Source organism: Nannobrachium achirus (genome assembly GCF_963921795.1).
Source record: "Nannobrachium achirus genome assembly, chromosome: 12".
Lineage (NCBI taxonomy): Eukaryota > Metazoa > Chordata > Actinopteri > Myctophiformes > Myctophidae > Nannobrachium > Nannobrachium achirus.
Window position 1 is genome coordinate 62,173,810 of NC_137832.1, and position 15,842 is coordinate 62,189,651.

The 15,842-nt window shown below is 44.3% G+C and overlaps 1 protein-coding gene across 1 annotated transcript; it reads left to right on the forward strand.

The window, feature by feature from the left end:
* The first annotated feature begins 5,539 nt into the window (after positions 1–5,539).
* On the forward strand, positions 5,540–15,481 carry nr2f1a (nuclear receptor subfamily 2, group F, member 1a). The gene is made up of 3 exons (XM_080739469.1): positions 5,540–6,830; positions 8,576–9,103; positions 13,932–15,481. Exons 1-3 carry the CDS (start codon positions 6,398–6,400, stop codon positions 14,204–14,206), a joined length of 1,236 nt encoding a protein of 411 aa, XP_080595595.1. The 5' UTR covers positions 5,540–6,397; the 3' UTR covers positions 14,207–15,481.
* Positions 15,482–15,842: the final 361 nt, after the last annotated feature.

Consider the following 15,842-nt stretch of genomic DNA (forward strand, 5'->3'; position numbering starts at 1 on the left):
TGTCCATTGAAAGTTGCTGATCCATAGAGAAAGAGGGCTGCGGGATAAAAGGCGATTTCGAGTGACCTTCTCGTCCCTTTCACACCACAGCCCTGAGCCCCCCAGAATAGTTGGGGGATCAGGAACGGACAAAGACACCCCCCCAACCCCCCGGCCCCCCCCAAGCCCACCACCACCACCCCCTCCTCCTTTTCAGCGACTCAAAGCTATGGAGACCCCCGCAACAAAACACTCAATTCAAAACATGAAGCATAAACGGGCAAGCAGTTTTGGATTTTATAAACTTTTTTTTCTCCCTTATTTTTTTTATTTTTGACGTGTGTGAAAATAATACAATATGTGTTGCTTTGGCCTGTGCGCAGTGCACATGCACGCGGGTCAATGTGTAGCCTATAACTGTGTTGTTTTGCATTATAGGTTTTTCAATTGTGTGCTGAGAAATGCAATAATGAACAGTGAAGTGTAGGCTACTTTTTATTTTTATTTTCTTTCTTTAAAAAATGCCCAAAATCATTTTTTTGTTTGGGAACTATTTAGGCCTATATTTGACGACTGCATCAGCTAATTAAATGAAATAATACCATGGCCATTAAGTAGCTTCTTTATTAATAGGTTTGCCTTTGCAGTGGTTCTACCATCAGGCCACAAAGCTGCACAGTTACAAGTGATCCAGGAATAACGTCAAGGTGACCCAGCCTTGAAAGGCTTTATTTATAAAAGCCAATGCGCTCGAAAATTACACCGAAAATGCTATTCGGCGATTGGGCGATACTAAACGTGCCATTATTAATAGTCACAATATGGAAATCTTACTTGTAAGTATAGGCCTCTATATACTGTACGCGTATATATGTCATTTATTATGATGACACCACGGCACTTTACCCCCCGATGATCTTATTCTATTTACCAAATTAGTTAATTAAAATATTAATATTTTAATTTACAAATCGATAAAGACTGTGCATATGAAACACAAGTGACACACATCAGACAAAGCAACGAGTGCTCAAGCTAATCTCACATCATTCCCATTATTAATTTAGATTGACTTGGTGAACAACCTCGTATCCATCACGTATAATAGTAGGCTATTAGTATAGAGTGAAATCCAACAAGTGTGTAAGGTTACTTTGGAGAGGTATAGGGATCTATACCTCCCCCTCATATTAGACAACCACATACTGTGGTATAGCACGGCACGGCATGTATGGTCAACACTATTAACCCCGTTTATGTTGTCCAAACAGCCACCCTGCCGACGGCGACCCCACGCATAACAGCACTGATGTTTAGCCTATATAGTATAGCCTGTATCTGCAATGTATCTCTTTATCTGTTGGCCTATATGTGTTCATAACTTCATTGTAGGCTTATGTGTTGGTTTGGCAGTATTGATTATCATCCGAGAGACGCTATATATAGACCTATATATAATTCATAGATTATTAAAAACAAGACTTTGCTTTATAGGGACAGATGTTGAGCTAGGGCAGATGTTGAGAGACACACTGTTTAGGACGTGTGACGGTATGAGTGTGTGCCCCCCCCCCCCCCCCCCCCCCCCCTTCCCTAGTCGTTTGGAAACATTAGCCTTGTTTTTATAAGAGATGTGTTCAGAGAGAGAGAGAGAGAGAGAGAGAGAGAGAGAGAGAGAGAGAGAGAGAGAGGCCCCCCTGGGGGTCCCCGTGCATGCAGTGAACCAAAAGCTCTTCTTGATTATATTTACCTCTTTTTTTCCCCTTTTCTTTTTTACAGTGATATGGAGGATGTGCGTGTCACTGCTCAGCGTCATCGCGAACACGTTTCCTCATCAATTTTTACAAAGTTTCACATGAGCTCATTCTCTCTCTCTCTCTCTCTCTCTCTCTCTGTCTGGCTGTCTTTGCTGGGGGTCTTGATTACGTGACCTCTGTGTGTGTGTGTGTGTGTGTGTGTGTGTGTGTGTGTGTGTGTGTGTGTGTGTGTGTGTGTGTGTGTGTGTGCGTGCGTGCGTGTGCGTGTGCGTGTGCGTGTGCGTTGCTTGCTTCACGATTCACATCCTGCATGGCTGACTGTGCGTGTGTGCGCGCGCTTGTGCATCATTCATGTCTGTATACTTGGAAGCTTACCAACCGAGAAAAGTATAGCCTACAGTACATTAAGTTAGATTAAGGTTGTTGTATTACTTTAGTGATCCCCTTCATTCTGTGAAATACATACAGGCTATACAGGCTTACTTACACCAGTTACACACCACCTGAAACATGGTAAATAATGACGCGAGTCTGCGGAGTCCCCCCCCCCCCCCCCCCCCCCCCCCCCCATTAGATGTTTTCAATAACTTCATAAATCACACATCTGAGCACGATTTCCTCCCCATAGCTTGGAGATTAAGAGGTTTTCAAAATGGTGAAAAAACGTGTTTTACTCATGTTTAAAAATGGTCATTGCCTTCATATACTGTACATGTACTGTACATGCATGGGAGAGAAAAGTGAACAGGCAATTATAGAAGTTATTTATATCAAACTAGTCATGCGCTGAGTATAATTGGCATATGGTTAAATTAACCCGAGTGGAATTGTTGTTTGCAGTGGTGAAATAATATAATTATTATACATAGCCTACATATTTGATATAATTGTTTTATATTAAATATCACCAAATGCAATGTAATTACATCGAGTCATATAGCCTATATTCCATTGCATCGACAGGGGGGAAGTTATAGGCTATAATAGGCAACTTGCTTAAATAGCCCATTCTGATAAATAACGCATGTGATGTCAGTTATAGCCTATATTATATCCGTCTAAACAGGAATATAAATGATTATGAGGCGCGTTTGAGGTCAGAGAACGGTCAGGTTCCTCGATCAGCCCCTATAACTGGTCCTTTTAATCCGTTGACACTATCGCTGAGACAAACAAGCTGGCTATCGATCTTTGCATTATGTGTTCAAACAACAAATAGCCCCGTGCACACACAGGTGAGGTCCATCCATGCACGTCCACTGCTGCTGCCCTGCGTGCCGTGCATAGCAGCCTTATATATAAACAACACACCACGGATGTCCAATGCGCAAATTGGCGACGACAGCTTTAAACAATCGGACAAACAAGCCCCTCTCAATCGGTTACAATGAGGGGGAGAAAAATACACAACGTCCACTATACTACTTAACAGAGTTGTGCCCTGGAATGTAACGGCTGCCCGTCCTGCACGTTTAGAGAAGATAAGAGGGTCCGGGGTTTTTGGACTTTCTGGTCATGACTTGTGGCGCGCTGCGATAGAATTTAGTCTGGCATTTAGCGGCAACTGTTGTGGAGTTTCGGGAGGAGGATGAGATAAATACAAATAAAAACCTACTTGCGTGATATATTGCGCGGTTCTCGTCTTCATCCACGGTGGTGGGAAGCTGCTCTTCTCTTCCACTGGTGGTGTGTTTAAAGTAGCCTCTCTCTTCTTTTAATGTCCAGCTCTCCTGTCCACTTTCTCCTTTCTCTCGCCGCGTTTCCTCCAGCTTTTCTCCATAGCCTTTCTTTAAACACTCTCCCCCCATGCATGCTCCCATTCGCCATCCCCTCTCACTCAACAACGCTCAACTCTCTTCTCTTCTCTTCTCTCCTCTCCTCTCCCTGCATGCGAGCCCCCTTTTTTCCCCCCTCGATCTGTGGAGTTAAATCTTAATGATACATTTGCACAAAAAAAAAAAAGAAAGAGAGAAAATTCTTTTGTCCGATTTAATCGTATTCGTTTCACCTTTTCAAGAGAGCCGGAGAGGACAGTGCGTGGCCGGGGAGTTTCAGAGTGCAGTGTCCGTCCGAGACGTGGTGGTGGACGGGGGAGAGAGGAGAGGAGAGGAGAGCAGAGCTCTGTTGTTGAATACTTGAAAACACCCATCCCTCCTATGTGCGTCTCTTCAAAGGGGCACATGCATATTTACGCTCCACGCTATCTCCTAATAGCACCGAGAAGAGCCTCGGAGGCACTTGTTTGTCCTCACTGAAAGTACAACTGTAATATTTTACACTGTAACTATAACTACTACGTGGTTATTGTTTAACACATTGCCTATATTGTATTGATTTGGATAAGAAGCGCTGCTGTGTATTTTACTTTAAAACACCACAGCACGCAGAATATTCAACGTTTTGTGGGACTGTTGTTGATATCAGTTGATTGAACTGAGCTTTCTGTTTATTATTCTTTCTGTTTGTTTTTATCCTTTCAGTAATTTTAAATGCTATCTTTGAAGCTGATTGTTTTTTTGCTGTCGTAGGAACTCCGGAAGCTATCGTGCATTAAAATATAGACTATATACGACACTCGCATAGCATGATTGACTTCTTTAATTGATACATTATTCTTATTTTGTTAAATAATCCATGCTTGATGACGGTGAGCAGCAATGCATTCACACGAGGCTGTAATTGTGCATCGTACGCTAGATGGCAGCGCGATCCAGACATTTCTGAGCTGGTAGAGGAGAGGCAGGCAAAGCCTCTGGAAACCCACACACAAAAAGCCGGAATCCCCGTGCAATTTTCAAACAGCTTCACATGATTTTGAATTATTGTCATTATTAAGACATAATGTGACACCCATTCAGTGATCGGGGAGGACTGTCGGACCTCCGCGATTATTGAATATGCCTCATTTTGGACGTGTAATGTGGATTTCTTTTTTCCTGCAGCCCCCGCTGTACCGCATCCCGTTATAGGGTCTTAACACGCTGTCCTATTATGCATCATTCTCCCTTTTGCCATTTCGCTGCTTATCACTCACTTTTGCACAAAACTGATTTTGTAACAGGCGAGAATGCAACGATTACGCGCGACGCGTCTCTACCGCAATGCGCATGCTAAAACAATAATACATGTAATAACCACAAAAAAATATATATATCAATCCGCGGCAGAACAATAATGATATCCCTGCGTTCACAATAAGCACATAACAGTTCGACACACAAACCATTTCAAACTTTGGGGGATTCTGTTAACGGGGGTCCCTTTTCGCTGCGCTGCGCTGCTATACCGTTTGTTTATTTCCCGTGCGTAATGCTTTGTCCCTGCCGTTACCCCAGCTTTTCGGCTATTCTATCCCCGGTTTCTTCCTCTCTCTTTTTTTTTTTTTGGTGACAATAGACGGCCCATACTAATCAGGTTTCAAAGTAAATAGCAGCGCGGGGCGAGCTCAATGTAAATTGTGCTTGTCAGAGCCCCTAGTCGTAGGTAGCAAGGATCGACGACTCTAACCAATGGAGAGAAAGAGGCTTGGCTAACCTTAGCCTCCCATTTCTCTCTCTCTCTCTCTCTCTCTCTCTCTCTCTCTCTCTCTCTCTCTCTCTCTCTCTCTCTCTCTCTCTCTCGCTCTCTCGCTCTCCCCTCCGCCCCCCCCCCGCCCCCCCCTCAATGCAGGGCTCTGGCCAGTCAGTCGCCTTTGATTATCAGTTGCCAGCAGCCCCTCTCTTGGCTCCTTGACACGAGCACCATATAAGGCGCAGCGATCTCCATAGAAACGTGTCAGTTTCAATAGTAGTGTCAAAGTTCACTATATACAGACATTCGCGCAGATCCCCGTTTCGGAAACATTGCTCCGCTGCTGGTCCTCCCGTTTAAGCGCATTCATTTTTTGGGGGTCTCTCTCTCTCGCTCTCTCTCTCTCTTCTCTCTCTCTTCTTGCATATTCTATTAGTTGTTGTTTTTTTCCCCTTCTTCCTTTTTATCTTTTCGCCGTTCGTCTCCATTCCTGTCGGAGAGGCGAAACTACATGGACACTACATTCGGCGGTGGCGACGGCGGTTTTTTTCACCGGGGCGAGATGAGGTTTATTTAAGAATATAGATGTAAAAATCCCGGCTCTTCAGTTTTTTCCTCCCCTCCTACGGCGAAGACGGGGAGTAAAGAGAGAGGAGAAGAAAAGAGAAAGGAATTTATTTCTCCGCAGCACTTTGGGATCGGCGTGTCTTTCCAGAGAAAGATTTTATGCTCGTTTCTACGTCCATGTGAATCGCCGCCGCTGCCTCCTTTGTGGCTATTTTATACCAAACTGCAATTTGTTACGTCTGGTTTCGGGTTTTTTTCTACAAGATTACGATTCCTGAATGGCTGACCGCAATATACCTTGGAACTGGCCTCCCGATACTTGCATATCCTGATCGGGTGCCTATATTCCATCCCCTCCTCTATTTTTGAATGTATTGATCGCGTTTCTACTCGCTTCTTACCCTGTGAGATTGGCGTGTTGCTCCGGCTTGACTTTGCACTGCCGCTGTCCTTTTTTTTTTTTTTTTTTTTTTTTTTTTTCTTCCTTTGGAGGTCTCTTCGCTTTGGTTGTTATTTTTTCTCCTCTACACGGTTCATAAACACCAGCGATCATTTCGCTCTACAGCACTTTCCGGGGCCGAGATATGGCAATGGTAGTTAGCGTCTGGAGAGATCCGCAAGAAGACGTGGCCGGAGGACCTCCGAGCGGCCCCAACCCAGCAGCGCAGCCGGCGAGGGAGCAGCAGCAGACGGCGTCGGCGGCGCCGCACACTCCGCAGACCCCCAGCCAGCCGGGACCCCCGTCGACGCCGGGTGCCGCCGACAACACCAAGAGCCAGACCTCCGGGAGCCAGGCGCAGCACATAGAATGTGTCGTGTGCGGAGACAAATCGAGCGGCAAGCACTATGGCCAGTTCACCTGCGAGGGATGCAAAAGTTTCTTCAAGAGGAGCGTGCGGAGGAACTTAACGTACACATGTCGCGCCAATAGGAACTGTCCCATTGACCAGCACCACCGGAATCAGTGCCAATACTGTCGGCTGAAGAAATGTTTAAAAGTGGGAATGCGGCGGGAAGGTGAATATATTTTTCTAATGCCACTCGTGATTACTGCATCCCAGTAGCAGACGGGTAGGGGCTGCCATATTGCATTAAGGTCACCACCACACAGTGCTATATATGACTGACTGGGCTTAGTACCGCAGTCTCCCCTTCCATGTTTTCACAGGGAATGTTTGCATGAGTGATCCGCTCCTTTTCTTCCTCAAATATAAATATATATATGGGGAGAGAGGGTTAAAAAAGGGACACTCGGCGGCTCTGCAAGCGTATAGGCTACGTCCAGGCCGTCTTGACCGAACCACTACTTTATTACAGCCCGCGATTTTAACATTTTAATTTAATGACTTCGTATTTTTTTTGGTCACAGTCTAATCTACAAGACGTCGGGGTCTAGCAGACGTGTTTTTTTTGCCCCCTTTCGCGCAGGGTCTTACAAGGCGGACTGTGTGTGTGTGTGTGTGTGTGTGTGTGTGTGTGTGTGTGTGTGTGTGTGTGTGTGTGTGTGTGTGTGTGTGTGTGTGTGTGTGTGTGTGTGTGTGTGTGTGTGTGTGTGGCCCGTGCGCGTGCACGCGCGTGCGTCCTACTAATAGACACTTCCATATAGTGCCTAATTTATAATAATTCGTGTAGTACATAAAGAGCCAACGGTTCGTGTGTGCGTTATTGGTGCATAACAGAGCTATAACAGCCTCCTCTCCCTCCGTCTGGCATGCTGAGTAGACATCTCACAGTGGATATAGAACGGCCACTGAAGTTGTGCAGGGCTTCGTTCATTGTTTTTGCCCTGTGCACCAGAGGCCGTTAACTTTCCCTCCTCCTCGATCGTCGTCAAGCCGTCCTTTCATCGCTATAAACGCGCAAAAACAAAAAAAGACCCCTGCTTTAAATCGGTCATTTGCGCGCATATGTAAGGCGTGTAGTACAATGTGCGATGCGTTCTTTTTTTTTTAAGCCGTGGGCTATATATTAATATTTAATTGATAATCACACACATAGCAGGCTACAACAATGTATAGCGATTAGGGTTTCCTTTCGAGCGAGCTGTTGAAGAGGATAACATTTGTACACGTTTTTGCGCTCGGTGGTAATTATCGGTCTGAATTGTAATGTGTTTTCGGCGCATTTGTGGAATATTAACACAAATCAAAGCGTTGATAAATCCAATAGTGGAGCAGCACAAATAGGCTACTGCACGCATCGTTGATAATTAACCACCACGGCCTTCTAATGCCCCTTTAGTGTATGGGCTACAGTTGGGCAAATCGTGGTCGGCGAATGTTAGGTCACGTAAAATTGCATATAGATGCGTCTGTGTATGAATGATGAAAGTGTGTGTGTGTGTGTGTGTGTGTGTGTGTGTGTGTGTGTGTGTGTGTGTGTGTGTGTGTGTGTGTGTGTGTGTGTGTGTGTGTGTGTGTGTGTGTGAGAGAGAGTGTGAGGGACTTTTAATTTGCACATATCTATCCATAAAAACCGGCATGAGCCCTTACTCCGATGCAGAGGGACAGTGCAGTTCTGTTCTTAATATGTTTATGTTGTTGTCGATAGAATTATTCGGCCACAGTAATATGGCCAAACACACACAGCACATAGTACCTGCTGTGTGGAAAGCCTTTTGATTTGTAATGTTAAGCCCAGATGCAAGCTGAGAGAAACACACGGCTTTATGCTATTATAGCACTCAGCTCTGGTTGTATTACATAAACAATGTTTATCAGTCCTGGATGCACATTTCCTCTCCCTCTCTTTCTTTTTGTCAGCGGTTCAGCGAGGACGAATGCCCCCAACCCAACCGAACCCTGGCCAGTATGCGCTGACGAACGGAGACCCCCTCAACGGCCACTGCTATCTGTCCGGATACATCTCGTTGTTGCTCCGGGCCGAGCCTTACCCGACGTCCCGGTACGGGAGCCAGTGCATGCAGCCCAACAATATCATGGGCATCGAGAACATCTGCGAGCTGGCGGCGCGCTTGCTCTTCAGCGCCGTGGAGTGGGCTAGAAACATCCCGTTCTTCCCCGACCTGCAGATCACCGACCAGGTGTCGCTTCTCAGGCTGACGTGGAGCGAGTTGTTCGTGCTTAACGCCGCGCAGTGCTCCATGCCCTTGCACGTGGCCCCGCTGCTCGCCGCGGCGGGCCTGCACGCCTCGCCGATGTCCGCGGACCGCGTCGTGGCTTTCATGGACCACATTCGGATCTTCCAGGAGCAAGTGGAGAAGCTCAAGGCCCTGCACGTAGACTCGGCGGAGTACAGCTGCATCAAGGCGATAGTACTTTTCACATCAGGTGGGTGTCCTGTATGATGGCTGCTATGAGATGAAGTTGAAGGCCTAATAGTCAATTCAATTCAATCCAATTCATTTCAATTCAATTCAAAAGGCTGTATTGGCATGAGAAAACATATGCGTTTGCATTGCCAAAGCAGAAGTGTACACACAATACACACAATCAATACAACATAATCAAAACAAGATATGTACAATTGAAGGGAAGGGATTAATACAGTGTTTGTGTGTCGAGGTTACTCAATGCAGACAGTTCAGGGATGTACACAACAATGATTAGTCTTTAGTCACACAGACACACTATATAGGCCACTGTTTCCCAAACAGTGGGTCGGGACCCATTTGCGGGTCGCAGACCTTTTTGTGTGTCCCTTAGCAGGGTCCGAAAATCCCCCCCCCCCCCACAGTAATTTCGTGAAGTAATCAAAGAAAACCCTAAGAAATACCATAAATTTAGAACACAATGTATTAGAAGTAGTGAAAATAGCCGATCTACAAGCTCACAAACGCCGGCGCGAAGCGAAGCATTGTGAGCTTGTAGATCTACTGTTTTCACTATAGTTTGGGTCCCGGGCAAACGTCTAATTTCTGGGTCTTTATAGCTAAAGTTTGGGAACCACTAACGGCCGAAACGGCTGGATATATACTGCTATGTATGGGCAGAGAGGCTGAGGCAGACGGCGGCAGTTATGGGATAAAAACACAGGCATTAGGAAACATGGCTGTCTCGTATCATGGGCTACTCATTGCTATATGGCGGTGCTCTGACAACAGCTTGCTGCATATCCACTTGCATACATTTTCATGTCACTCACAGGCAACAGCATAAGACGAGTAAACAAATCCAGATTGAAAGAGTGCGTCAAGTTTTTTAACAGTATAGAATAGGCCCGGTTAAACGTGTTTGAGGAGGGCTGGGCGAGCTATTGGATTTGGCAGAGTCCCATTATATACGCTTAACATATTTCATAATTGTCGGTCTAAAACATGTTTTATTTTATTTCATTTTTTAAAACACGCATGCACTTTTGAGCCGATGTTGCCGATAGTCTGACATCTCATGAAATTGTATCCATGCGAGAGATTTGGAACAGGTGTCAGATAATTATGCGCAAAAAGATAAAATAGCGGCTGATTTGTAGGGCTGTGACAGCTGATGTATTTATGACTTGTGGTGCAAGCTTTTATCCTTGTTTTGCGTGCACAAACACGTGTCATGGGAGGACAGGAAATAATCCTCAGCATGCCGACATCAAAGAATAACTGCTCAAGTTGACTAATACGTCATCCTATCCATGTCTATAAGACACACAGACAGAGACGCAGCGCTGCTCCACGCACACATGGCTATAGATATAGGATTGAAGATTAATCTTTGGCCAATTCATTAATTGACCATTGGATGATATATGTTGCTCTTGTCATTAGCCTACTATACTCGTGAAGAAAGACTGAAAGTCAGAATCATTAATTTTCAAAAGTAGGAACTCACGGACAGTGTAATTGGGGTCGGGCCACCAGACCCCGATGTCCCTATTTACTCGGGGGTGTAATTTAGCTGGTATTTTTGGGGTTGGGGATGTGGACACTTGCTGCCAATTAGCCCTAAATGTGTGAAGGGAAGGTCAACCAAAAAGGTCCGCTTAGGCCCCAAAACACCGGGCTATACTTTTTGAACTTGCCCCAAACATGTCTTCTTGACCACATAAGCAATACGTTAAACCTGTCGGCGGCATAATTATATCAGGCAGTGGGTTAATTACTACAATTAGATGGGATTCTGAATAAATTGGCGTTTTTATTTTATTTGGGATGTTTCTAATTAAAATACAAAAATAAAAAATGGAAACAAAAGTCAACTAATACCTAGAAAGCATGCCAGCTGCAGTGCTGACTGAGACATCACACATCACATAAACGTAGCCTAGGGTTGTTTTGATTTCTCCTATTTACTTATATCAATATTCTAGGAGCCTGAAAACCTCACACAAAATATCCAATTGCATTATATTATATTATATTATATTATATTATATTATATTATATTATATGACTATGTTATATTATATTAGCCTATATATTTATATTATCACCTATCACCTTATCATGCTTTGCTTGCAATATATCTTAACTCTTAAGTTTGAGTGTGAACTTGTTTTGACTCTTTAAAGAAAAAAAGAAAAAAGGGGACATCACAGAGGAAGTGTTTTACTCAAAGCTATTAAAGCGCCCTCAGCCCTTCCATTTTCTCTTCTCTGGCGAATAGAAGACCATTACCGAGCTCTGCTCCTCTTGTCTCAGAGGACACGGCTCTCTTTAATTTTAGATATTTTTAAACTTTCTAGAGGCGTAATAATTAAATTTCAGATTTTTGGACGTGGCAGCTAATTGTGACACGCCGTATAGCTATACTTAAATGATACACAATTAGCAAGTAAAAGTACATTTTCAGCTAAAAAGAAAAATAATAGCCTAACTTTGCTTTTAGACGTAAAATACTGCTAATATGTCGTTACCTTATAAATGAATTGCCCACATGAGCCAGCCCTGTGCAACACGCGAGCCGCATTGCAAGCTATAGTATAGCCTACCTTTCCCTCTCTTGCAGTGTTTCAGCAATTCGGTCCAATTATCCACAAAACCAGAGACTTAGCGGAGATAATAACACTTTATTTGTTTTCTAAAAGAGATCGTTTAGTTAGGCTGTGATAAACTATAACTGGTGTCGGCCAAAACAAGTCACGTTGTGTAGCCCTGCCAAGGACCAGAGTGGATGTATAAATTATACACAGTATACAGTATAATAGTATATACTTTGCAATAACCTGAGATTTGTGTTTCGAATGCACTCACTGAAAGTGATCAGGCAAACATGGTTACACATCTCCATTCTTTCATAGCTCCGTCGTATAATTGTCTCACATATCGGTCTATAATACAATATGAGCAGAGCACACGATGTGCCAAACCTGCCGCTTAAATAGTCGTATCGATTGTGAACTTGCAAACTATCTGCCCTTTTACCTCCCATGTTTTAAGCGTGTTGATGTAGTGATATGCACGGGTGTGCACGGGTGTGCACGGGTGACGGCCGGGGTTGCACAGGCAGGCAGGCGGGCAGGCGTTGTGTGTGGGGGAGCAGCTATGGGGGTGATTATATACGTAGATCTCTTTTGACACACATTCAAGTGCGCCCCCCCCCCCTCACCCACCCACCCACCCCCAACACCCCTGTCCCTGCAATGCCTTGAACTCTATATGCTTGTATTGCAGTGCATCCCTCTCACAAGTAGGGCTATTATATAGTTTGCAAGAGATGTTTCTCTCCCCCCTCTTTTTCTTTTTATTTAATTCATTTCAATCCCATTGATTGTTTGTGTGTATATTGAAAGGGGGAGGGGGGGACACACTCATCGTTAATCCAAACTGATTTGCATACATGAGGCCTGGTCGGCCGGACTAAGGTCATAGTAAATCACCCCGCGGAAGAACTCAGCGTTGCCCCCACGCAGTCCGCGAGTTCATAAGGTTATTGTGTCTGGCCATAGTGAGTTATAGCCCTGAGAAATCACGATTAGACTTAAAAGCCTCTCTCGGACGCTATTGTCCGCTGTTTAATGTATTAGGGGCTCGAGAAACCGAAGCTATCTCTCTCTTTCTTGTGCAGTGTATAGCTATAAAAGCACAGTCTAATACAGAACCGTTATAGGCTCGGTCCCATGTTATAACGGCCATATGCCAATGAGCTAATACAGCCTGGCCCTCCTATACACAACTGTTTACGGCAAACCTTTCCCCCCAAACAAGACACGCACGCCAGTGGATTATGTGTGATAAACAGTGTTTCTTGATAACGTGCAAAAAAACATATCGTGAGACATAAACTTTATGTCTTTATGTCTTATACTGTTGTTAGTGTGCGTGGGCTAGCAATTATATAGGCTGCAAGCAACAACCCCCGACTGTGTACGAAAAGAGAACACATTTTTGCACGTGTTTGCCGGCTCATTTTCGCAACACTTTTTACGTTCTTTTTGCGTGACTATTGACTTCATCCATGCTAATAAATTTGATTGCTTCCAGGGGTCTTTCCTGGGCTCCATTTCGAGAAGAAAAAAGAAAAAAGGAAAAGAAAAAAAGAAACAGGCCAAGAACGGTCTATTGAGAAAAAGACTAGAGCCGGGCGAAATGACTTAACACAGCTTACTGAAAGTAATTAGGTCACATTACAGCCAGCGCAATTTCAGATTCATCAGTGTCGTTTATGTTTCCTTATACTTGAATCCCCTGAGGCCCAGAAATCACGAGTATTGTGGCCTTCAGGCCTATATAGCCCACCTTTCCGCCCTTCATGCTCCCGTACGTGTTCCATCAGTTCTCTTCTCTGTAATACTCCACTGGCTTCGTGTGAGGAGAGGCTACAGTACAACAGCGCCGTTTTTAGTGCCCTTTTCACCGCAGAATAGCCCTATTCCCTCCCTCTCCCCCTCTCTCCCTCTCTCTGGCTGCTGTGTGAGAGCCAGGCTGGCTGGGTATATCCTTGTGCGGTGGTGCAATGCATTCCCCCACTTCAGCAGAGGAGGCAGCCCCGTTGTTTATTCTGCATGACAGTCCCCCTCAGTCAGCGTGATGTAGCATGTTTGGGCAGCGGTGTTTGTTCTTTCCACTTTGTCAATAACACGTAACGCTGATGTTGAATGATAACCAGAGTGCTTTTGTGTCTCTTTCTCTCTCTCTCTCTCTCTCTCGCTCTCTCTCTCTCTCTCTCACTCCCTCTCACTCTCTCTCTCTGTCTTTTGGGGGGTCTGCTGCTCTGTGTGCAAATGCAGACGCTTGCGGCCTGTCAGACGCGGCTCACATCGAGAGCCTCCAGGAGAAGTCCCAGTGCGCGCTGGAGGAGTACGTGCGGAGCCAGTACCCGAACCAGCCCAGCCGCTTCGGCAAGCTCCTGCTGCGGCTGCCCTCGCTGCGCACCGTCTCCTCGTCGGTAATCGAGCAGCTGTTTTTCGTCCGCTTGGTAGGTAAAACTCCTATTGAAACGCTCATCAGGGATATGCTATTATCCGGAAGCAGCTTCAACTGGCCTTACATGTCCATCCAATGATCCCTAATGAGAGATGCGAGCGAGCGCAAAAAAGAGAGAAAAATGGACCAAAATTCAGCATCCCCCCCCTCGATCCCCCTCCCCCCCCCCGCCCTGCCCGTCCCCCCCAACACCCTCCTCACCTCCAACACAAGAAGACTATATATAGGACCTTTTCTGAGAAGCAGTGGAAGACATATGACTTTTTATTTTCTTCTCTTTTTTTGTCTTCTGGGACTTGATATGGAATACATTATGTACAGAAAAATATGGAACTTGGGACTTACTTTACACCTGTGTAAATCCACTCTCCTACTTCAAGAACAATTCTCTTCATTTTGTAAAATACTAGTCTTTATTTTCCTTTTTTTTTTGTAAAAAAAAAAGAAAAAAATACAAATAAAATGAAAAACATCATATGCGCAGTAAGTAAAAAAAAATAAATCAAGACTTTAGCGGGAATATTATGTTTCCAAGCAATTATAAGAAATGTCCTGTGTCTATGTACCTCTCTGTTTTGTATTTTTTCTGGTTCCAAACCAGGGTTTCTGTGATTCTATACTAATAATTTTTTGATATAACCTTTTTGCTTCTTATAATGAGTGCGATATATGTTGTCGAAGCTATGTTCTCCAAGAATTAAAATTGAAGTGAGAAATTAAGGAAAGGAAAAAGGAAAAGAAAAAGAAAAAAAACAACAACAAGAAAAAAACAACAACAAATAAAGACAAATTTAGACAAATAAGAAAGAAAAAAGAAACAGTCTAATCGCTATGACAATATCACCACCAACTGATGGTTGAACTTTTTTCCCCCCGTTGATTCTACGTATGGACCTGTCACTGCAGAGAAACTCACCTCCTTGGACATTTTAACGGAGCGAGGCGGAGAGGGACGCCCACTTACCCCTCTCCTCCCTCGGTCATTATGGGTTTGGTGTGCGCGTGTGGAGTCGATCATCAGTCAAAGAGGAGAGACATGAGAAAAATCAAAAGCACTTTTAATATATCATTTCAAAAAAATACATTTTTTTTTGTTTGTTTCGTCTTGAAAAAAAGATTTTCATTGTTTCTTGAATTTTATTGGTTGTTGCCTTTTCGATTTGCTTAAAACTCCATGATGCAGCTTTTTGCAGAACGGTCGGGTGATGAGTTGTGTGATGGTGACTGTACTATTAAAAAACAAATAGGCAACAATGGTCTCATTCTCAAGCATTTTCATATGTCAGCGAATGTTACAAGGGTTTTTATTTTAACTGCAAAGGTCCACATGCAATTAGAGATAATCTTTTAGTTTTACAATGTAACGCTTTCCATAAGGTGTATCTGGAGCCCCACTTATAGGCCTTCGCGCACATGTAAAATCCTGAACGTTAATTTTACTCCGATAGTGTACAATTGGACCCGGAACGGTCCACCTCGGAGCTCAGTTAACACTCAGGATATACTGTGTATACTATAGGCTATAATGGGCTACTGATAAATGTAGCCCCTATATATATTAGGCTGCCTAGCCTACCTGACAACCAACATGATTCAAAATTCACCCTCGGCCTCTATATTGCACCGACCCAGTGACAAGATAGAAGTCACGCTGTTAAACGCGGTGATTACTCAATGGGTAAACATCATACTGCCTCGCCGTTTAACGGATGCGC